Source organism: Mustela nigripes, chromosome 17, assembly GCF_022355385.1.
Source record: "Mustela nigripes isolate SB6536 chromosome 17, MUSNIG.SB6536, whole genome shotgun sequence".
NCBI lineage: Eukaryota > Metazoa > Chordata > Mammalia > Carnivora > Mustelidae > Mustela > Mustela nigripes.
The window spans coordinates 41701902-41723938 of record NC_081573.1 but is presented as its reverse complement, the minus strand read 5'-3'; the positions used below and the strand labels follow the sequence as shown (position 1 = coordinate 41723938).

At 38.7% G+C, this 22037-nt stretch overlaps 1 protein-coding gene across 7 annotated transcripts in view; it reads right to left on the bottom strand.

The window, feature by feature from the left end:
* Positions 1-22037, bottom strand: part of LRRC36 (leucine rich repeat containing 36) — a 45128-nt gene that overhangs the window by 14819 nt on the left and 8272 nt on the right. For 4 of the 7 annotated variants that reach the window (XM_059383855.1, XM_059383856.1, XM_059383857.1 and 1 more), the window contains exons 2-6: positions 16882-17009; positions 14182-14374; positions 13086-13182; positions 10310-10398; positions 347-474 (exon numbers count right to left, since the gene is read on the bottom strand). In XM_059383855.1, the coding sequence (XP_059239838.1) occupies positions 347-474; positions 10310-10398; positions 13086-13182; positions 14182-14374; positions 16882-17009 (635 nt within the window). Of the gene's footprint in view, positions 1-346; positions 475-10309; positions 10399-13085; positions 13183-14181; positions 14375-16881; positions 17010-22037 lie in introns of those variants that run through there. The other 3 variants (XM_059383859.1, XM_059383860.1, XM_059383861.1) reach the window with 3 other exon arrangements.

Here is a 22037-nt window from a genome sequence, read left to right as displayed (position 1 = left end):
TAAGGAGTGAAGTAACAGGAGATGGAGACATTGGGTAGAGAGGAGAAATTTTAAAACCAGCCAAAACTTCTAAGTGTTGTATTCCTGTTTGAGAGCCAAAATACCTGGCATAAAAAGTACTAAAACTTGTATGTATAAATATACCACTTTTAATAATGGGATAGTAGGGGAGAGGGGAAAGATAGGTTGAAATTAATGGAGAAGGTCCTCTGCATCCTGTTTGCCCTTCTTTCTTTGATAAATCAAACAAGTCCACCTAGACCTTCATAAATAATTGAAAGTCCAATGAACTGTTAGTATTAATCACTGACTAGTCAACAGATCAACAGGAAAATGAATACATTACCTGTGTTCCCAGCGGGAAAGTGTCTAATTTCTGATCTGGTATACCACTGCCTGGGGCTGCAGAAGTACTCATTAGGGAATCCTTTATTTCCCGATTTGGGAAGGGAATAAAAAGTCCTTTGTTTGAGTCTGTGTTAAAAGAAAAGGAATACAATGAAGCACTGACCAGACTTCAAAGACAACATGTCTTATGGAAAGATACTAGAAAGGAAGTCACAAATTGAGAGCTAATTCTGGTGCCACCAGTTAGAAACCATGTGAATTTGGGCGAATAACTTAACCTCTGTAATTTTCTCCATTGTAAAAGAGTGATGATCAAATCTAAACTATCTATCTCTTAGGGTTGAGGTAAGGTTGAAACAAGGTAATCAGGGGTTCCTGGCTGGCTCAGTCTATGGAGCATGCAACTCTTGATCTCCTGATTGTGAGTTCAAGCCCCACACTGGGTACAGAGATTATTTAAAAATAAAATCTTAAAAACAAACAGAATTATCTCCTAGTCCTGGCCACTGTAGAAACTGTTATCAGAAAGAGCCAGTTAAGATTTTTATTAGATTGGAACGCTTGTAGAGAAGTTTTTGCACATTTTTTTTTAAGATTTATTTATTTGAGAGAGAAAGTGTGTGCACATGAGAGCAGGGGGAGGGACTGAGAGAGACGGAGAGAGAATCTCAAGCCCACTCTGTGCTGAGCATGAAGCCCAACATGGGGCCCCACCCCCATGTTCTGAGCCAAATCCAAGAGTCAGTCTCTCAGCTGAGTCACCCAGGCGCCCCTGCACATCCTTGATCAGTACTTACAATTCTGGGATCTGGAGTCTTCTGGGGGAATTTGGATGAAAATAAGTTTCTTGTTTAGGGAGGTTTGTTTCCCTAGCAGGATTGTGTAAGAATTAAGATAGTTTTAAAAACTTGGGCCTTAGTCAAACAATGTGCTCTTCTGCTAGTTCTCATCTGTAGGCTCTGGCAACAGAAAGCTGTTGTAAGCCAGGGCAGCTGAGACTACACAGCGAATAAAGCCAGCTTTTTGAAAATCCAGCCCTTCAGTCCATTTGGGGCTCTAAAATGCTTCCTACTTGTGAGTTGCCTCCAGGGACTGAAATTTCCTATTACTCCAATATAAAAATGCACTTAGATGATTCTATTTGACAGAACTACTTTTAAGCTCTCAAAGTTTATGTTCTCTGGCTCCTATTGCACTAGTAACATAGTAAAAACAAAACAAACAAAGTAAATCCGAAATTACTGGTCTTATCCTGATTCTTTGTAAAAAAAAAAAAAAATGAGGATGGTAAGAACACTGCAATTTTGGGTTCAGGCCTCCTTTTACCTTCATCCTACAGAACAATACTTATACTTCCCAGGTGTCCAAGACCCTGCTCCATCCTGTTTTTTTTCTACTGTATTTATATTCTTCTCCAGATTCACAGGTTCTTTTTCTTTCAAATTCCCCAATATCCAAATTTTTTGCTAAATGCTCCCATATATTCTCTTTATTACCTAAATTTGGATGTTCCAAAATTCTTTTTTCTTTAAAGATTTTATTTATTTATTTGAGAGAAAGAGTGACAGAGATAGCAACAGAGAGCAAAAGCCAGGAGGAGAGGGAGAAGAAGGCTTCCTGCTGAACAGGGATCCCAATGCAGGGCTTGATTCCAGGACCTGAGATCACAACTTGATCTGAAGGAAGACTCTTAACTGACTGAGCCACCCAGGCGCCCTGAATGACCCAAAATCTCCATCTCAACTCTCCTCTCTTTTCATCTCCAGACCTAAGTTTTTTTTTAACTGCCTCTAAGGAGTGCCCCTGTCCTAGATAAATAAAAAATATTTTCTAAACCAAACTCATTATCTTCATTTCCAGGCCTGCTGCTACTGATGTGCCCCACCCATTTCAAAATCACATCTCAGGGGGAACCTGGGTGGCTCAGTGGGTTAAGCCACTGCCTTCAGCTCAGGTCATAAGGTCATAATCTCAGGGTCCTGGAATTGAGCCTCGCATTGGGCTTTCTGTTCAGCAAGAAGCCTGCTTCCCCTCTCTCTCTGCCTGCCTCTCTGCCTACTTGTGATCTCTCTCTATGTTAAATAAATAAATAAAGTATTAAAAAAAACCCCACATCTCAGTAATGGCATTATTACTACTCAATCAATCCCTCAAGATAGAAATTAATTCTTTGATTCTCATTCACCTCAAATTTCAATCAGTTACCAATGGCTATAGAATAACTTTTGTGTGGGCGCCTGGGTGGCTCAGTGGGTTAAGCTGCTGCCTTCGGCTCTGGTCATGATCCCAGAGTCCTGGGATCGAGTCCCGCATCGGGCTCTCTGCTCAGCAGGGAGCCTGCTTCCCTCTCTCTCTCTCTCTCTGCCTGCCTCTCTGTCTACTTGTGATCTCTGTCTGTCAAATAAACAAACAAACAAAAAATAAGAATAACTTTTGCGGGGGAATAAGGAATCTTTAACTTACCTTATAATTATAATTATAATAAGTATATAATATTTAATTAATTATAATTATATAGTAATTATAGTAATTACCTTACAATTAACCTTTCACAGTGTACAACTTAGTGATTTTCAGTATATTCACAAAATTATCAACCATCACCATGATCTAATTTCATTATCCAAAAGAAACTCAATTAGCTGTCACTTTCTTTCTTTTTTTTTTTAAGATTTTATTTATTTATTTGACAGAGAGATCACAAGTAGGCAGAGAGGCAGGCAGAGAGAGAGAGAGGAGGAAGCAGGCTCCCTGCTGAGCAGAGAGTCCGATGCGGGACTTGATCCCGGGACGTGAGATCATGACCTGAGCCGAAGGCAGTGGCTTAACCCACTGAGCCACCCAGGTGCCCCAGCTGTCACTTTCAATTCTCTTTCCTGCCAGCACCTGACAACCATCAATATACTTTCTGTCTCTATGGAATTTCCTATTCTGGACATGGCATATAAATGGAATAATATGATATTTGACTCTTTGTGTCTGGCTCCCATCACTAAGCATGATGTTTTCAAGATATACATTATAGATGTATTCTTTTTTATGGATACACCATATTTTCTTTATCTATTCATCAGCTGATAGACTTTTGGGCTATTATAGATAATGCTGCTTTCATTCCTGTACAGTGGTGATTGTGATGAATTTTTCTTTGCTATCCTATTATTATTTTTTTGTCAGAGAGAGAGCACACAGGCAGGCAGAGTAGCAGGTGAAGGCAGAGGGAGAAGCAGGCTACCCGCTGAACAGGGAGCCCAACGTGGGACTCCATCCCAGGACACCGGGATCAAGACCCGAGCCTAAGGCAGCCGCCCAACTGAATGAGCCACTCAGGCGTCCCACTATTTTATTTTTTTAAAGATTTTAGTTTAAGTAATCTCTACACCCAACATGGGGCTTAACTCAAAACCTTGAGACAAAGAGTCGCATGTTCTACCAACTGAGCCAGCCAGGTGCCTACCCCTCTTTGCTGTTTTAAAATAAGATACCTAATTAGACAAATATATTTAAGGTGCAATTCTGCCAAAAGGTAAAAGGAATTGGCTAAAAGAGTGAACAGGACTCCTTTCAACTCACAGAGTATATATGTGTTATTTTCATGTAAATTATCTTTAGTAAGGCATTCATTGTTCTCCAATAATCTGACCTTCTATCCAAGTCACATGGTCACTCAACAGTCTATGACCTGCTATACTCATTACCACTTTCACATAGCTATTCACACCAATCTCACCAAGCTCTCAGGCTATCCCAGGGCTCCACAGCCTTTAATGACTAAGGACTTTTTTCCACACTGTCCACAAAACATTTTCACGCATGCTCTTAGCACGGTCTGAGTTTCTATAGCATATGCCCATCTATATCAGTGTTTTTCAAACTCAATATTCTCACAAACTCTGAGAATATGAATCCAGTTCGAAAAACTTCAATTTAAGAAGCTCAGTATATAAAAAGATATTTTTAAAAAGCAGATTGTATCGGGTGACAGTTTGGCAGTTTCTTACAAAATCAAACACTTGGTATTTGCCCAAAGGAGTTGAAACCTTATGTCCACACAAACACTGCACATGGATGTTTATAGCAGCTTTTTTCAAAATTGCCAAAACTTAGAAGCAACCAAGATGTCCTTCAGTAGGTGAATGGATAAAGAAAGTTTGGTACACCCAGACAACAGAAAACTATTCTGTACTAGAAAGAAAGGAGCTATCAAACCATGAAACGACATAAAGGAACCTTACATGGATATTACTAAGTAAAGAATCCAGTCTAAAAAGGCTATATACTTAATGATTCCAACTATATACTATTCTGGAAAAGGCAAAACCATGGAGGCGGGAAGAGAGCAGAGTAAGCAGCACACTGCACCTGTCCTCCACCTAGGCAATAGTTGCACTGGCAGAATCTGTCTGATGTAACTGTTTTGGAATTCTGGAGTCTATTGAAGGCCTGCGATTCCAGGGGAAGACCTGGAAGTTAATTGAAATTAACCTCAGTCAATTTCATCTCTTGGCAATATCAGTAACAGCTACCCATGTCGCACCCTTCATGCAAAAGAATGAAGGTATAGTACACCTTACCTGGTCATCTCTTCCTCCCCTCTAGCTTGGCAACCACTGATCTTTTTACTGTCTCCATAGTTTTGGGTTCCCCCCTCAATTACTTTTATTGTAGCTAAATATAACATAAATATAACACAAAATTTGCCATCTTAAATTTTTAAGTATACCATCTGTCATTTTAAGTGTACAGTTCAGTGGTATTAAATGCATTCATAAGGCGCCTGGGTTAGGTTAAGTGTCTGCCTTCGGCTCAGGTCATGATCCTGGGGTGGAGCCCTACATCAGACTCCTGCTCAGGGAGAAGCCTGCTTCTCCCTCTCCCTCTGCCCGCTGCTCTGCCTGCTTGTGCTCACTCTCTCTCTGTCAAATAACTAAATAAAACTTTTTAAAAAATGCATTCATGGGGCGCCTGGGTGGCTCAATGGGTTAAAGCCTCTGCCTTCAGCTCAGGTCGTGATCCCAGGGTCATGGGATTGAGCCCCACATCGGGCTCTCTGCTCCGCGGGGAGCCTGCTTCCTCCACTCTCTCTCTCTGCCTGCCTCTCTGCCTACTTGTGATCTCTCTCTCCGTCAAATAAATAAAATCTTTTAAAAAAAATTTAAAAAATGCATTCATAATGTTGTGCAACTATCACCACCATCATCTCCAGACTCTTCATCTTATAGAACTGAAACTATATCCATTAAATTATAATTCTCTACATCCCCCTCCCTGTAGCCTCTGGCAAACACCATTCTATTTCCTGCCTCTGTGATTTTGACTGCTTTAAGTATCTCATTAAGTGGGATCATATAGTGTCTGTCTTTTTGAGACTGGCTAATTTTGCTTAGCAAATGCCCTTAAGTTCATCCATGTTGTAGCACATGTTAGAATTTCCTTCTGTTTTAAGGGTAAATAATATTTCGCTGTTTGTGTATACCACATTTTGCTTATTCATTCATCTGTTGGTGGACACTTGGATTCCTTCCATGTTTTAGCCCTTGTAAATAACACTGCTATGAACATGCATAAACACCTCAAGACCCTGCTTTCTCTTCTTTGGCAATATGCCCCAAAGTGGAATCACTGCATCATATGGTAATTTTATTTTTTCAGGAACTGCTATACTGTTGTCCATAGCATCTGTACCATTTTATATTCCCACCAGACAGTTGGACCAGCAGTTCCAAATTCTCCACATCCTTGCCAACATGGGTTATTTTCCAGTTTTTTTATAGTAGCCATGCCAGTGAGTATCATTCTAAATGATTTGTGGGAAAGCACTGTTTGGAACAACTGGGCCAGTGGGAACTGTTCTCCAGAAAGCTTTCTTCTAGCCTGTGGCACAACCATTAACATGGGATAACCACTTTAGTCATATTGGATTACGAACAGTGCTTACAAGCAACACTCCCCAGGGGTCTAGCACAAATACAATTTTCAGTGGAAAGCAAAGCTCTTTCACGTTTCAAAGTAGCAACATAAATTTTATATTAAAAAAAAAATCCAGGCAACAGCTGGAACTTCCAAGAACATTTAGAAATGGATCCTGTATCTGGTAAAGTAGTTTGTTTTCAGTAGAGACTATGTATCTTTTCTTTTTTTAAAAGATTTTATTTATTTGTGAAAGAGAGAGAGAGAGAGACAGACAGAGAGTACAAGCAGGCAAAGTGGCAATTAGGGACAGAGAGAAACAGGCTCCCCGCTGAGCAAGGAGCCCGAAGAGGGACTCCATCCCAGGACCCTGGGATCATGATCTGAGCTGAAGGCAATGGCTTAACTGACTGAGCCACCCAGGCATTCTGAGACTATGCACCTTTTTATTTTATTTTATTTTTTAAGATTTTATTTACTAATTTGAGAGAAAGAGAGATCACAAGTAGGCAGAGAGGTGGGCAGAGAGAGGGGGGAAGCAGGCTCCCCGCTGAGCGTCCAATGTGGGGCTCATTCCAGGACCCTGAGACCATGACCTGAGCCGAAGGCAGAGGCTTAACCCACTGAGCCACCCAGGTACCCCGACACTATGCACCTTAAAAAAAAAAAGAAAAGATTTATTTGAGAGTCAGAGTGTAGGGGGCGGGAAAGGGGGCGGACAGGGCCAGAGGGAGAGAATCTTAACCGAGCCAGACACCCCCCAAGATCACGATCTGAGCCAAAACCAAGAGTCCCACACACTTAACCAACTGAAGCACTCCAATGCCCTGAAACTATGCACTTTAAAACATTAACGTGTGGGGGTGAACATTTATGTGTGCTAATGATGTAATATGACATAAATAACATAATAGTATGACATAAATGAACTCAGTTCATACCAAAAAAAAGCAGTCAAATTATAGTTCAAAGTATCTTTATCATTCTGGAAATGGATATATAAATGTTTTTACCTAGAAAAAATACAAGAAGGCTGTCTATCAAATTATTAATTGCGATTCTCTCTAGGGGACAGGCTTATGAGTGATTAAAATGCTATTCTTCATGCTTTTTAGTATTTTCCAAAATTGTTATAATAGGATTTCATCAAGGGTGTCTTGGTGGCTCAGTAGATTAAGCACCAACTCCTGGTTTCTGCTCAGGTCATGATCTCAGGGTCATGAGATCAAGTCCTGTGACATGCTCCATGCTCAGCAAGGAGTCTGCTTGAGATTCTCTTTCTTTCTCCATCCCCATCTGTCCCGCCCCTGACATGCACATGAACTCTCTCTCCAAAGTATATTCATAAATAAAATCTTTAAAAAAATAGAATTTCATCGCAGCAACATCTTCCTAGGAACAACGCCAAAGGCAAGGGAAGCAAGGGCAAAAATGAACTATTGGGATTTCATCAAGATCAAAAGCTTTTGCACAGCAAAGGAAACAGTTAACAAAATCAAAAGACAACTGACAGAATGGGAGAAGATATTTGCAAACGACATATCAGATAAAGGACTAGTGTCCAGAATCTATAAAGAACTTAGCAAACTCAACACCCAAAGAACAAATAATCCAATCAAGAAATGGGCAGAAGACATGAACAGACATTTCTGCAAAGAAGACATCCAGATGGCCAACAGACACATGAAAAAGTGCTCCATATCACTCGGCATCAGGGAAATACAAATCAAAACCACAATGAGATATCACCTCACACCAGTCAGAATGGCTAAAATCAACAAGTCAGGAAATGACAGATGCTGGCGAGGATGCGGAGAAAGGGGAACCCTCCTACACTGTTGGTGGGAATGCAAGCTGGTGCAGCCACTCTGGAAAACAGCATGGAGGTTCCTCAAAATGTTGAAAATAGAACTGCCCTATGACCCAGCAATTGCACTATTGGGTATTTACCCTAAAGATACAAACGTAGTGATCCAAAGGGGCACGTGCACCCGAATGTTTATAGCAGCAATGTCCACAATAGCCAAACTATGGAAAGAACCTAGATGTCCATCAACAAATGAATGGATCAAGAAGATGTGGTATATATACACAATGGAATACTATGCAGCCATCAAAAGAAATGAAATCTTGCCATTTGCGACAACATGGATGGAACTAGAGCGTATCATGCTTAGTGAAATAAGTCAAGCAGAGAAAGACAACTATCATATGATCTCCCTGATATGAGGAAGTGGTGATGCAACATGGGGGCTTAAGTGGGTAGGAGAAGAATAAATGAAACAAGATGGGATTGGGAGGGAGACAAACCATAAGTGACTCAATCTCAAAACAAACTGAGGATTGCTGGGGGGAGGGGGTTGGGGAGAAGGGGGTGGGATTATGGACATTGGGGAGGGTATGTGCTTTGGTGAGTGCTGTGAAGTGTGTAAACCTGGTGATTCACAGACCTGTACCCCTGGGGATAAAAATACATGTTTATAAAAAATAAAAAAAATTTTTTTAAATAAAAAAAATTTAAAAAATAGAATTTCATCAAATTTTATTTAATTTTTAAAAAGATTTATTTATTTATTTTAGAGATAAAGAGCACTTGAGCAGGGAGGGGAGGGGCAGTGGGAGATTGAAAGAATCCTAAGCAGACTTCCCACCGTGTTCTTATTTATTTTTAATTAATTAAAATCAACCACTTTACAGAGTGCTTGATGGGGGGAGAGGCAGTAGGGGAGAGAGAATCTTCTATTTTTTAAAAGATTTTACTTATTTGAGAGTGAGAGAGACTGAGAGAGTTAGAGAGAAAGACAGAGTGCACAAGCAGGGGGAGTGGCAGGCAGAGGGAGAGGGAGAAGTAGTCTCCCTCTGGAGCAGGGAGCCCAATGCAGGATTCAATCCCAGGACCCTGGGATCATGACCTGAGCTGAAGGCAGACATTCAACCGACTGAGTCCCCCAGGCACTCAGGGAGAGAATCTTAAGCAGACTCCCTACTGAGCACAGAGCCTGACAGAGGGGCCCAATCTTATAATCCCGAGACTACAACCCAAACTGAAATTAAGAATCAGACACTTAACTGATTGAGCCACTTGGGTACCCCAAAATGTCATCAAATTTTAAATATAAAAAATGTTATTTAAAATGAAATAAAGCAATCCATGCTCCATGACATATGGGCACTGAGATTTCCAAGAAAGAAAAATAAAAATCATACTTCACTATGGCTTATGTTACCATAAAAATCACATGAAAATGACTTGTAGTATGTGTCCACACAGATAAATAAGTAGTAAGGAAAACAAAATACTTTATGTTATAAATGGGAAATTCTTAATGTCTGAACTACATAGTCCATCTATTAAAGTTATTCCTGGAATTTTAGGGATTAATTTTTAGAGATTGTAAATAATTTGGTGTATCCTTCAAACAGACAGAGGGCTCTGCAAAATAAAGTTTCCTCAAGTAAAAAGTCATCTGATGAGGGCCAGATTAATCCGTAAGAGTCCACTGTTTGCTATTCCTCTCAAGGAAAGCTTTCTCCTTGACTGTGCCACAATCATTAAATGTGGCATAACCATTTTAATCCTATTAGGTTACCAACAGTACTTACAGGCAACACTCACCAGGAATATAGCACAAACACAAGAGATTCTGCAGCTGCAAAGGTTCAAGGTAGAGAAACCCAGAAGGGCCAGGGTCTGAGCTGCATTGATACAGATGAGTCATGAGTCTCTGGCTAATAGATCAATCACCTTAGCAATGCTCAGGGACCATGGGGACTGGTAATGCAATTTTCAGAATGTACTAATGATGTAAATTGATGTAAATGAAATTGAATTCTGAGTACAGCTTGTACTTGATGGGTTCTGGTTTAGGCCTGCTCAATAAATAGGGCCTTTTCTGGCATTGAGAGAAGGGAGGAAAAACACAGTAAATCTAGTGCTTACTTCAAATCTGTTATTTCTCAACTATTTTGTCTTCATCCTATTCTAAATGAGCCACAAAAGCTGAAATAACTAATGTTCTAAGCATTTTGTGATCAAAGAAAGGAAATTTACCAGTTTCAATTCTGTTATCAACATCGGCATTGACTTTTGATGCAGAGCTCTCATCGGTCACACAGTTTTTCATTGTCTTCTCCCTAGAGCTGCCACACAGAATAATTTATTTAAAATTAAAAATTTTTGAAAAAGCTCAAAAGGAGCTTTCTGAGATCACCAGTAAATGCTATTTAGAAAACGTTAATTCATGGTAATAAGATTTTTTAAATGTTCTATAAAATATTATTTTCACAAATATTTCAGTTAAACCCATTTTTTAAAACCATAATATTGTTACTGGGAATAGTGAGAGAGAAGGCACTATATAGTTCAGCCTCTAAAGTATGAAAATCAGGCTCAATAGGTTTAGCATTTGACCCTTGATTTCAGCTCAGGTCGTGATTTCAGGGTGGTGGTACTGAGCCCTGTGTAAGGCTTTGGGCTTAGCAGGGAGTCTGCTTGAGATTCTCTCACTCCCTCTGCCCCTCCCCCTGCTCACGCAGGTATGTGCTCTCTCTCACTCTCTAAATAAAATCTTTAAAAAAATAATAAAGTATGAAAGGCAGAAAATTCAGGACTTAGACACTCTGTTTTCTTGATACAAACTTAGGTCTAAGTGTTTAAGGGAATAAGATATTTTCTTTTGAATTAAAAAATTCATAGGACACAGAAAGGAAAGTTCTGCTGCCAAGAATTGTACTGGGAGCAACTACAGCCATTAGTTAAAAGAAAAAAAAAAGACAATAGAGGCAAAAGTTTGCTCTTGATTGATATAATATAGTAAGACATAACTACAGACTGGAAGTACAGACAGCCTAGACTATGAGCCAGGCACTTTATACCCACCATTTCATCTAATCATAAAAGCTCCCCTATTATTCATTATTACCACTGTATAGGTTGGCGGAACTGGGATTCAGAAAGCCTTAAAAAAGTCTTTATCCAGGGTTAAAGATCTTAAAAGATATTAAAGCTAGGACCCGGCACTTGAGTAACATTTTACCTCTGCTTTTGCAATCATCACATCATATGGTAACTATGATAAACAGAAATATGATAGTGCTAATTATCTGCCTTATTAGGAAGTGTATTCAGTTACACATTAATTCATCTCTATATTTCTGTAATAAACAAGGTATCCCGAATGAATTAAAATAAGAATTACTTTATAAATATATATATACAAATAATTTTTAAGGAACATTCCATTTCTTTTTATAGCAGGGTTAATTTTACTCTATGTAAAAACCTCAGACTTGGGTTAAAAAATAGAGAAATAAAAATATACATATAGAGAACTAAAAATGTTCTCTGAGCATTACATTATAAGACATCTAAAGGATCAGGGCAGAGATAGACAAAGAGAAAGATCCCAGGCCAAGAGAACAGTTATTGACTTCATTCATTCATCATTCAATAAATTATTTTTTTTTTGTATCTTATATGTGTCAGTCAGTGTTCTAAGCACTAGGGATACTGCAACAAATAAGACAAGCAAGGTCCTAATTCTCATGGAGGGGAACAGCAATAAAGAAAAAACTCATTCTGGAGAGGAATATTTAATGTTGTGGAGATATGTCATATCTTAACAAGCTACAAATGTTATGCATAGGAAGCAAATTACTATAAAATAATATATAAGTATTATTTTATTATTAATGTATATTTAGAGATCAATTATATAACATAGATTATAATATATAAACACACATACATATACCTAAGACAAAGAGGATGTTTACTATAATATAATTAATGTTTACTTCTCATTGGTAAAAATATGAATTGCTTATTTATTTCTTGTGGTTTTTCTGTACTTTCCAAATTCTCAATAATAAGTAATGCTTTACTTATACCACCAGAAAGCAATACTAACAGACACATGTATATTTGTCTTTTGGTAGGTACACAGATGTCTAGAAGGATGTCTACTGAACATTAGTAGTAGTTAACTCTTGGTAACAGAGTATGGGGTGATTTTCACTGCATTTTTCTGTATTACGTAAAACTTAGTGGAGTTGCTTTTCAAAAATAATAAAGCTACTTTTTAAGAATAAAGAGCATGAGTTTTGGAGTAGAATACATGGTATCTTATTTTGATCAGATTTTAGTAACAAGAAGTAGAAAAATCTACCATTCAGATACTTTAGATCTTCAAGGTGTGTTTACTTTTGATTTGGTAGAAAAATGTTTCCCTTATCTTTTAAGAAATTAATCTCCCTGGTAATGAAAACCTTCTAATTCAATAGGAAAAGACTGCGTACTGATTTATAACTTCAGGAAAGAGTTGGTAAGCATTTATGGGGAGGATATCTCATGGTATCCCTACCTGTAAGCTTTGAACAGCAGCTTTAGAGAATTATCAATAATTATATCCAGGGACACCTGGGTGGCTCAGTTTGTTATGCATCTGCCTTTGGCTCAGGTCGTGATCTGAACCCCACATCTCATGGAGCTTCCTGCTCAGCAGGGAATATTCTTCTCCTTCTTCCTCTGCTCCTACTCCCAGCTTATTCTCTCTCTCTCTCAACTAAATAATATCTTAAAAAAATAATAATTATACCCAAAGCAGACCCAGTAGTTCAAGAAAGCAGAAATGTTCCCTGTGAGGGCCAGATTCTCATCCTGAATAAATTTCAGTATGTTGAATAGATACGTTTTTTTTTTTTTTCCTGATCTGAGAATTCTTACAACTTGTGGAGATTTCCACTGAAAATGAAGGCATTAAGTAGGAATTCACTGCTATCTGTGTCTGAACCAAACTAAAACATTTTTTTAAAAGTAATTGTCTTACCTTTTTTCCACCTCTAAAAGAAAATTTTCGCTGTTGCCCAACTGACTAAAATGCAGCTTGGCAGCTTTTCTCTCACTTTCCCGCACAGCTCGGTCATCTGGAGGCAAAAACCGTGGTCTGAGCATGTTTCTTTTTTGGAGTAAACAGTAGTGGGTCAGAAAACCATATTCACAGAGTAAAAACTAAAGATCAGTCTCATATTCTTTTGTTAGAGACAGGTCACAAAATAATGCTATTATGTTGTCACTGGAGCAAGTAGTAACTCAGGGAGACTACAGGGATACCATAGCAACAACTGCCACATAGGTATAGCTACCACTGCAGGAAAGTAGAGTTTAGGCAGCAAGCAATCCAAATGGCCTAGTAGTCTGCTGAAAGTTACACTGTTTCTGATGGGGCGCCTGGGTGGCTCAGTGGGTTAGGCTTCTGCCTTCAGCTTGGTTTGGCTACTGGGATACAGCCCTCTATCAAGCTCTCTGCTCGGTGGGGAGCCTGCTTCCCACCCCCACTCTGCCTGCCTGTCTGCCTACTTGTGATCTCTGTCTGTCAAATAAATAAAATCTTTAAAAAAGAAAAAAAAGTTACACTGTTTCTGAAAGAAATTAGTTTCCCCAGTAAGCAAGAGAAATCTTTCTTTCTCCAAGAATAAATTCAATTTATATCAATAAGAAATATATACTCAACAATAAAATTATAAAGAAATACAGACTAGCTCATTTGAAGGGATATTTATTGTTCCTTGTCAACGAAGACCCAAAGAGGAGTTGTATTCATTTTCTATTGCTAATATAGTTGCAAATTTGGGGCACCTGGAAAAATAAATCTCAACCTGGAAACTCTTTGTTGGGGAGGAAGTGGTGGTGAAACCATCAACTGAAGAAAACTAAAGCTGGAAGTAACTGATAAAATCATAGATTGTCATTCAATAAAAAAAAGGACTCGTCATACATCCTGCCAACACAAAAGAATTACATAAATATTGACTAATAGACAAATATATCCTGCCAGTGCACACTGTGGGCCAACACCCAAAAGGATAGGAGGCAGCTGGTTTAATGTAAATTCTGGGGCAAGGAACAGGGGAGGAGGGTCTCACCCAGTTTCTCCAGAGTTTGTAGCGTGTACACAGCAAAGAGCCTATAATCTGTATCTTTCCTGACAACAGGATTGAGTCTCAAATCTAGTTCTCTGAGGAAGGGTAAAGGCTGTAGGCGGGACACCTCCACTAATGAAGGAATGTTGTTATAATATAAATTCAGGTCTTGGAGTGAACATAAATACTGGATGCCCTGCAAGGAAAAGACCACATTATGAAACTGCACATAGGTAAGGATTAGGAATCTCACAGATAAAGGTGGAAATATAACTATTACTTCCATCCTTAAACATGTTACCTGAATCATCTATGAGAAAGGCAGGTTTGAAACTCTTATTTAGATGACTAAGAATAAGAACAATCAGCCCACAGGCACTAGACGTATTGTATATTTAAAAACCTGACATGGAAATATCTGCAGTCAGATCATCTACTTCTGGTGCTCGCCGACCACTCTCCCTTGCAGTGGCTAAGCTAGTAAGTCACTTTTGCCCTTCTCTCACCTTTGCCACATCCACTCTCCTGACCCCAGAAACACATCCATTTTCAAGAGGAAAGGAGATAGGCAAAAAAGATAGTCCTGAGGAAGAAGAGTATGATTAAAAAAAAACTTTAAGTGTGTGTATGTTGTGTGTTCTTGTATCTCAATGCCTCATGTTTAGGGTCAGTGGAGTGGGTGGGAAAACAAAAAAACGCTATATCTAAGTCTTCCTTGTTGGAACAGTCTAGTACCCTTCTTGTCCTTGTCCTTGTTTCCCCTTCCAGAATTACCCCACTCCTCCATTTCTCTGGGATACCGGAGAGGAAAAGTCACAATACACCTTCTTTGCTGAATTTTACTATTGAAAATAATTGTTTGATTTTCATGCATTTGGCTAGTTCTGCTTTTGCCCAACTTTAAATTTCAGGACAGTAATTTAGAACATGTACATATATGTACAATCACATCATTTTATAGTAAAACTGCATACCATAGAAGGAACTCTGTCATTGAGAGTAATTTCAGTAAAATTATTTTCCATCATGAATTTATAAAATAATGTTTTTTATTCTTCTGTTATTCAAAACCACCATTCTCTTGTTACAGAAAATTTAAAAACTCAAAGATGTACACAAAGCATTTCTGAATAAAGAACCCAGTTTACACTTTGATTCATCTCTTTCTGGCTTTTTTGGATTCCATTAACTTCTGCATTGTGAAATGGTCAGTAGTTAGGAATAGTTGTCAGTGACTTTGGCCTCACTCTCAGCGCAGTACACCATTAGGACTCTCTTTAAATGTGTCTAATGGCCCAGCTCAAGTAATCTTTTAATGTCTCTCAGTGTAAAAGTCAAGAAAATGACTTCTATCTTCCTCTCACTTTTCCCACTTGGCATGAATTCACATTTTCCCCAAAATTATACTAGAGATAATCACAAAACATTTATCCCCTGAGAAAATTAAGTAAAATGATTCAGAACTGCTAGAGATGAACATATGTAGATAAATCATAGATGCAAAAAAAGTGGAGAAAACATTTACTAAGTGCTTCTTATATGCCAAACAGTGTACACATGTTGGTCTTCACAAAAGTTTTTTGCCCAATTTACAGAAGTATAAAGAATGCGAGTATAAAAACAAATTATGGTAATGTCCACTCAATTTTTTAGCATGAAAATTAACAAGCAAACATGCATACATACAGGTGAAAAGAGGAGTCATAAGCAAATCTGAACTGATGCTTTCTGAAACTTATGGGCCAAATACAAATGGCTACTACCGAAGAGTCTAACGACCTAGTTTAACTTGCAGCTTCTGCTTTTCCAGTCCTAGCTGGAAATCTTGCTTGAACTTCTCTTTTAGGGTCCTTTGTTTCAGATTTGGGTCTGGCCCGTCTTGTTGAATAAGTATCCCCTTAAAAGCACAAAACTGGCAGGATAATCCAGGAGATCATTAACTAATCCTGAATAGCATTGTGAGTCTTTCACCTTGAGTCTCACAAAGAAGGGCTTAATCAAGACAGGCATATAAGTGGGTAAAATGGGAACACGTAGGAGAAATACCATTTGGGGGTCCACCACAAAAAAGACAGAACTTCCATCTCTGTGTGTGCACACTTATGTTTGTAGAGCTCTTTGTGTATTTGCTAATCCTTACACTGCTCAAACCTGCTCCTGTCCACTTTCTTGTCTTGCCCTCTGCTCTCCCATCCCCTGATCTAGAGATTTTTCTTTGTTTCCAAGACCACCATGTCCTCCTTCTTGAAAAAACCCACAGGAATAATCTAGGTCAATGTTTCCATACCATGTACCAACACCATCAGAATCCTCCAGGTATACCATGAGCCCACCCCAGACATACTGAGAATCTCTCTCAGAGTAGCAACTAAGAATCTGTACTTTTACAAGTGCTCCTTGTAATTTTTTACACACATTAAAAATATGTCCTATTGCCTTAGCCTGTTATCATTTAATATCATTTTCCCCGAGTACAAAAGAAAATTTCCCCAACATTTTATACCAGAAAATTTCAAATATAGAATAAAGCTGAGTGAGTTTTCATCAAATAATAAAATTTCATTTGGAAACACTTAAAAGGAAGATCCTATATTCCCCCAGGCTGACATTATCTCTTATTTCTTACTACTACAACTACTACTACTACTAGTACTGCTAAAATAAATTGGGTTGAACTGACTAGTCATAGAATATAGTACTTACCTTCAGGCTTGTGATCAAGTTTCTTGATAAATCTAAGGATCGGAGGTTTTTAAAATTTCTGAAGGCATCACCAATGGAATGAATTTTTCCAGCATAAGATCCCTGCAATGAAAGAGACTCCACCAATTCTGAAAAGAGATCACCAGTATATATATTATGAACTCTGCTTAAACAACAGAGTCAGAGAACATAGCTCTTCCTTCCTCCCATACCCCATTTGTGAAAGGACCTACATCCAAGATTCATAAGATCAGATTTTCCCTTTAAAAGCAGTGATATCAGGGCACCTGTGTGGCTCAGAGGGTTAAAGCCTCTGCCTTCGACTCAGGTCATGATCTCAGGGTCCTGGGATTGAGCCTCAAATGGGGGCCTCAAAGGGGGCCTGCTTCCCTTCCTCTCTCTCTGACTGCCTCTCTGCCTACTTGTGATCTCTATCAAATAAATAAATAAAATCTTTAAAAAAAATTAAAGCAGTGATATCACCTAATACAATGAAACCAAACCTTGATTTTACAGCACCCTTGTGTTTCTCTATTCATCCTGCATGATGTAATATGTCTTCAGAAGTTCTCAAAACAAATTTAAGAAGAAATGTAGCAATCCCACTGTTGGGATTTAGCCCTATAAATCATACTTTAAAAAACTTTGCCAGGAGGGGCGCCTGGGTGGCTTAGTGGGTTAAAGCCTTTGCCTTCGGCTCAGGTCATGATCCCAGAGTCCTGGGATCGAGCCCTGCATCGGGCTCTCTGCTCAGCAGGGAGCCTGCTTCCTCCTCTCTCTCTGCCTACTTGTGATCTCTGTCTGTCAAATAAATAAATAAAATCTTTAAAAAAAAAAAACTTTGCCAGGATATATAATATATACACGTGGGTATCAGTTGCAGAAAGGTTGAGGATCATTTTAAAAAGAGAACAAAAAAAAGGGGGGAAAAGAAAATGATCACAGGGTCTACCCATAGAAGAGTAGAACCTGGTGTCCTAGATAATGGTTGATGGATACAATGGACAAAGTACTAGATCTGTGGTTTTCTGAAAGTAATTTACTCTCTCTGTACTTCAGATTCCTTATCTGTAAAATAGGGATAACAATAGTATTTAACTCATAAGATGCTGTAATGATTAAATTAATATATATACAAAACTTAGAACAGTACCTGATACATAATAGCTATGTAAGTGTTAATTATTGTATAAAGTTATTAAAAACAATGAAGTAGGTTTGTAGGTGATCACATGGAAAGATCTCTAAGACAGTGAGGGAAAAGGTATGTGTGGAAAGGTATGTGCGGAAAGGTATGTGTGGTATGTATGGAAAAGGAAAAACGTATGTGTGTATAAAGAATATAATATATATTTACATAATATATCCTATATATGGAAGAAAGTCAACTAGACTTCTAACAGCACTAAAAAGAGGAAAATCTCAAAATTGTCAATAGGAACTCACTGGCAAGTGTGGTGGGCTAAATACAATAGCAATCAAAACTGGAAGGAGGTTCTGCAAGATCCAATTTGTAGGCGAGTGCCAGGAGACTGCAATGAAATAAGGTTTAAGGTGCTAGAGCAGTCTGGACCCTGAAACTCTGAAAAGTAATAAACTGAAGATTGCTTTCAAGACAAGACCCACATCAGGGAGTAATTCGTGGGAGTAGAATCCACATTGAATGGGATAGAAACAACAGGTTCAAAAGAAAAAGAAGGTACAGGTACAAGTGGGGAGAAAAGCAAAGATGGCAGATATCAGGACACATAAAGCTCCATTTTCTAGCACTTTGTGAACATAACAGGAGAGGGAGCTCTAAAACTCTGAAACTAGAAAAGCTATTCTGGCCTACCCTTATCATGTAAAAGTACAGGAAAACTTAACCGCACTTAAAGAGCCACAGGAAAGGATTACAGTCACTTTATGTGGGTTAATAAAAGAAAAAAGAGGGGCGCCTGGGTGGCTCAGTGGGTTAAAGCCTCTGCCTTTGACTCAGGTCATGATCTCAGGGTCCAGGGATCAAGCCCCGCATTGGGCTCTCTGCTCGGCGGGGAGCCTGCTTCCCCCTCTCTCTCTGCCTGCCTCTCTGACTGCTGGTGACCTCTGTCAAAATAAATAAAGAAAATATTTTTTTAAAAAAGATTGAGAGAAGCATCTTTTTAAAAAAGAGAGAGAAGCATCCCTAAAGAATGAAAGCACTCTAGAAAGATACATTACAAATGAAAACTGTAACTTAACTTAGTATTTTGAAACAAGCTAAAAGATATAAAAACAAAATGTAGCAGTTATCAAAGTGTGGTTCCCAGATTGCTGAAGGTCCCTGAGACATGCACAGGGGTCCACAAAATCAAAACTATTTAAAAAAAACCTTTCATAGTAATACTAAAATATTAATTAGCTTTTCCAGTGTTGCACCTATGGTGTAAAAGCAAAACTACTGGGCCTTAGGATAACCAAGACACATTCACAGTCATAGTGTTCTTTACCATCACATACTCGCAATTTAAAAAAAAAAATAGCCAGTTTCACTTAAGAATATCCTTAAAAAAAAAAAAAGATTTTATTTATTTATTTGACAGACAAAGATCACAAGTAGGGGGAGAGGCAGGCAGAGAGAGAGGGGGAAGCAGGTTCCCTGCTAAGCAGAGAGCCTGATGCGGGACTTGATCCCAGGACCCTGAGAGCATGCCCTGAGCCGAAGGCAGAGGCTTAACCAACGAACCACCCAGGTGCCCCAAGAATGCCCTTTAAAAAGCAGCAAAAATAGTTAATTTTGTTGATTTTGAAACTTGAGCACATGTTCTTTTTATTTGTGTGACTAAATGAGAAATATGCACGAAGTACTTCTGCTGCATACTGAAGTATGGTGGATGCTCTGAGGGAAAACATTTGTGTGAATATTTTAGAAGATTTATTTATTTATTTGAGAGAGAGAGAGAGTAAATGCAGAGGGAGAGGCAGAGAGAGAGAGAGAGAGAGAAGAAGAAGAAGAAGAAGAAGAAGCAGCTCAAGAGATTGAGCATGGAGCTGAGCACAGAGCCAACAGGGCTCAATCTCACCACCCTGAGATCATGACCTGAGCCGAAATCAAGAGACGGATGCTTAACCGACTGACCCACCCAGGAGCCCCACTGTGATTTTGAGATGCCAGCTTAACTAGCTACTTTTTATCTGGAATACCATTTTTACTTGAAAAGCCCTGATACATGATGGTTAGTCAGAATATTTGGTTAGTTAGAATATCTGGAGGCATTTTCTTGAAAACAAAGTGAGATTGTTATTTCAGGAAAACAAGTGATAGACCTTTAAAGATCTTTTTAGTGAGATTGATGATACTTTTAAAAAAGGTTTTATTTATTTATTTGAGAGAGAGAGAGACAGAGAGAGTGAGAGTGAACACAAGGGGAGAGGAGAGAGAGAAGCAGTTCCCTGTGTCAGCAGGGAGCCCAACGTAGAGCTCAATCCCAGGACCCTGGGATCATGACCTGAGCCAAATGCAGGCGTTTAAGCCACTGAGCCACCCAGGTGCCCCAAGATTGAGGATATTAACAAATGAAATTTTTATTTTATATGTTATCCAGAATGAAATTTATCAGCATTTGAAAGAACTACATAACTCAGTAAGTTAATATTTTTCAAATGACCGATGCATGACATCACAAAATCATGCATGGGTAAAAGATCCATTTAAATGCAAGATGTGGGACGCTGGGTGGCTCAGTCGTTAAGTGTCTGCCTTCGGCTCAGGTCATGATCTCAGGGTCCTGGGATGGAGTCCCACGTCAGGCTCCTGCTCAGTGGGGAGCCTGCCTCTCCCTCTGCCTTCCCCCTGCTTGTGTGCATTCTCTCTCTCTCTTTAATAAATAAATAAAATCTAATAAAATAAATAAAAATTTTTTAAAAATGCAAGATGTACCAAAATGGATTTAATGCAACAAAGTACAAAAAGTATGCTGATATGGTTTCAGATTCCACATACAACAAAACTGTAAGAAACTACCAATTGTCCAGTTTTCATGTTATATCAAAAAAGAATATCCACAATTCATTGAAAATGCTATTAAAGCACTCCCTCCTTTTAGAATCTCTTATCGGTGTGAGGCATAATTTTTAAAAAATATATTTTAACCAGGGGTGCCTGGGTGCCTCAGTCAGTTAAGCATATCCCTTTGGTTCTGGTCATGATCCCAGAGTCCTGGGATTGAGCCCTCCATTGAGCTCCCTGCTCAGTGGAGAGCTTGCTTTTTTCCTCTCCCGATGCTGCTCAGGTGCTCAGGTTCTCTCTCTTTCTGACAAATAAATAAATAAATAAATAAATAAAATCTTTGATATATACATATATTTTTTTCAACCAATACAACAAATCCTAAGAGATTTAATACAAAAGCAGATATGAGACCCCAAGAGGTCTCCAATTAAGACATTAAAGATATTTATAAGAATATAAAACAATGTCACTCTATTTTTTTAATATTCTGAAACCAAAGAGTTTGAAAATTGCTGAAAAAATGTAAATTAGACAAAATCAGAAAAATTATCAGAAAGAAAAGGAAGATTTGAAAATAAAGATAGAACTCATATTTAAAAAAATTAAAGGTCATTTCAGGGGCACCTGGGTGGCTCAGTGAGTTAAGCCTCTGCCTTCGGCTAGGTCATGATTTCAGGGTCCTGGGATTGAGCCCTGCATTGGGCTTTCTGCTCAGTGGGGAGCCTGCTTCCCCATCTCTCTTTGCCTACTTGTGATCTCTGTCAAATAAATAAATCTTCTTTAAAAAAAGATTTTTTTAAAAAGGTTAGTGGTTCGGGATGCTTGGGTAGCTCAGTTGGTTAAGCATCCATCTCTTGATTTCGGCTCAGGTTGAGATCTCAGGATCCTGGGATTCAGCCTTGAAGCCCTGTGCTGGACTCTGTGCTCAATGGGGAGACTGCTGGTGGGGGGGATTCTCTCTCTTCCTCTCCTTCTGCCCTATCCCTGCATGCATGCACACTCCCTTTCTCAAATAAATAAATAAATCTTTAAAAAAAGTTAGTGGTTGCATACTAAATGATTGCAACTATATGACATTCTGTAGAGAGGAGCAGTAAAAAGATGAGTAGTTGCTAGAGGTGAAGTGAGTGGAAAGGGAAAGATGAACAGATGGAGCACAGGGGATATTTAGGGCAGTAAAACTATT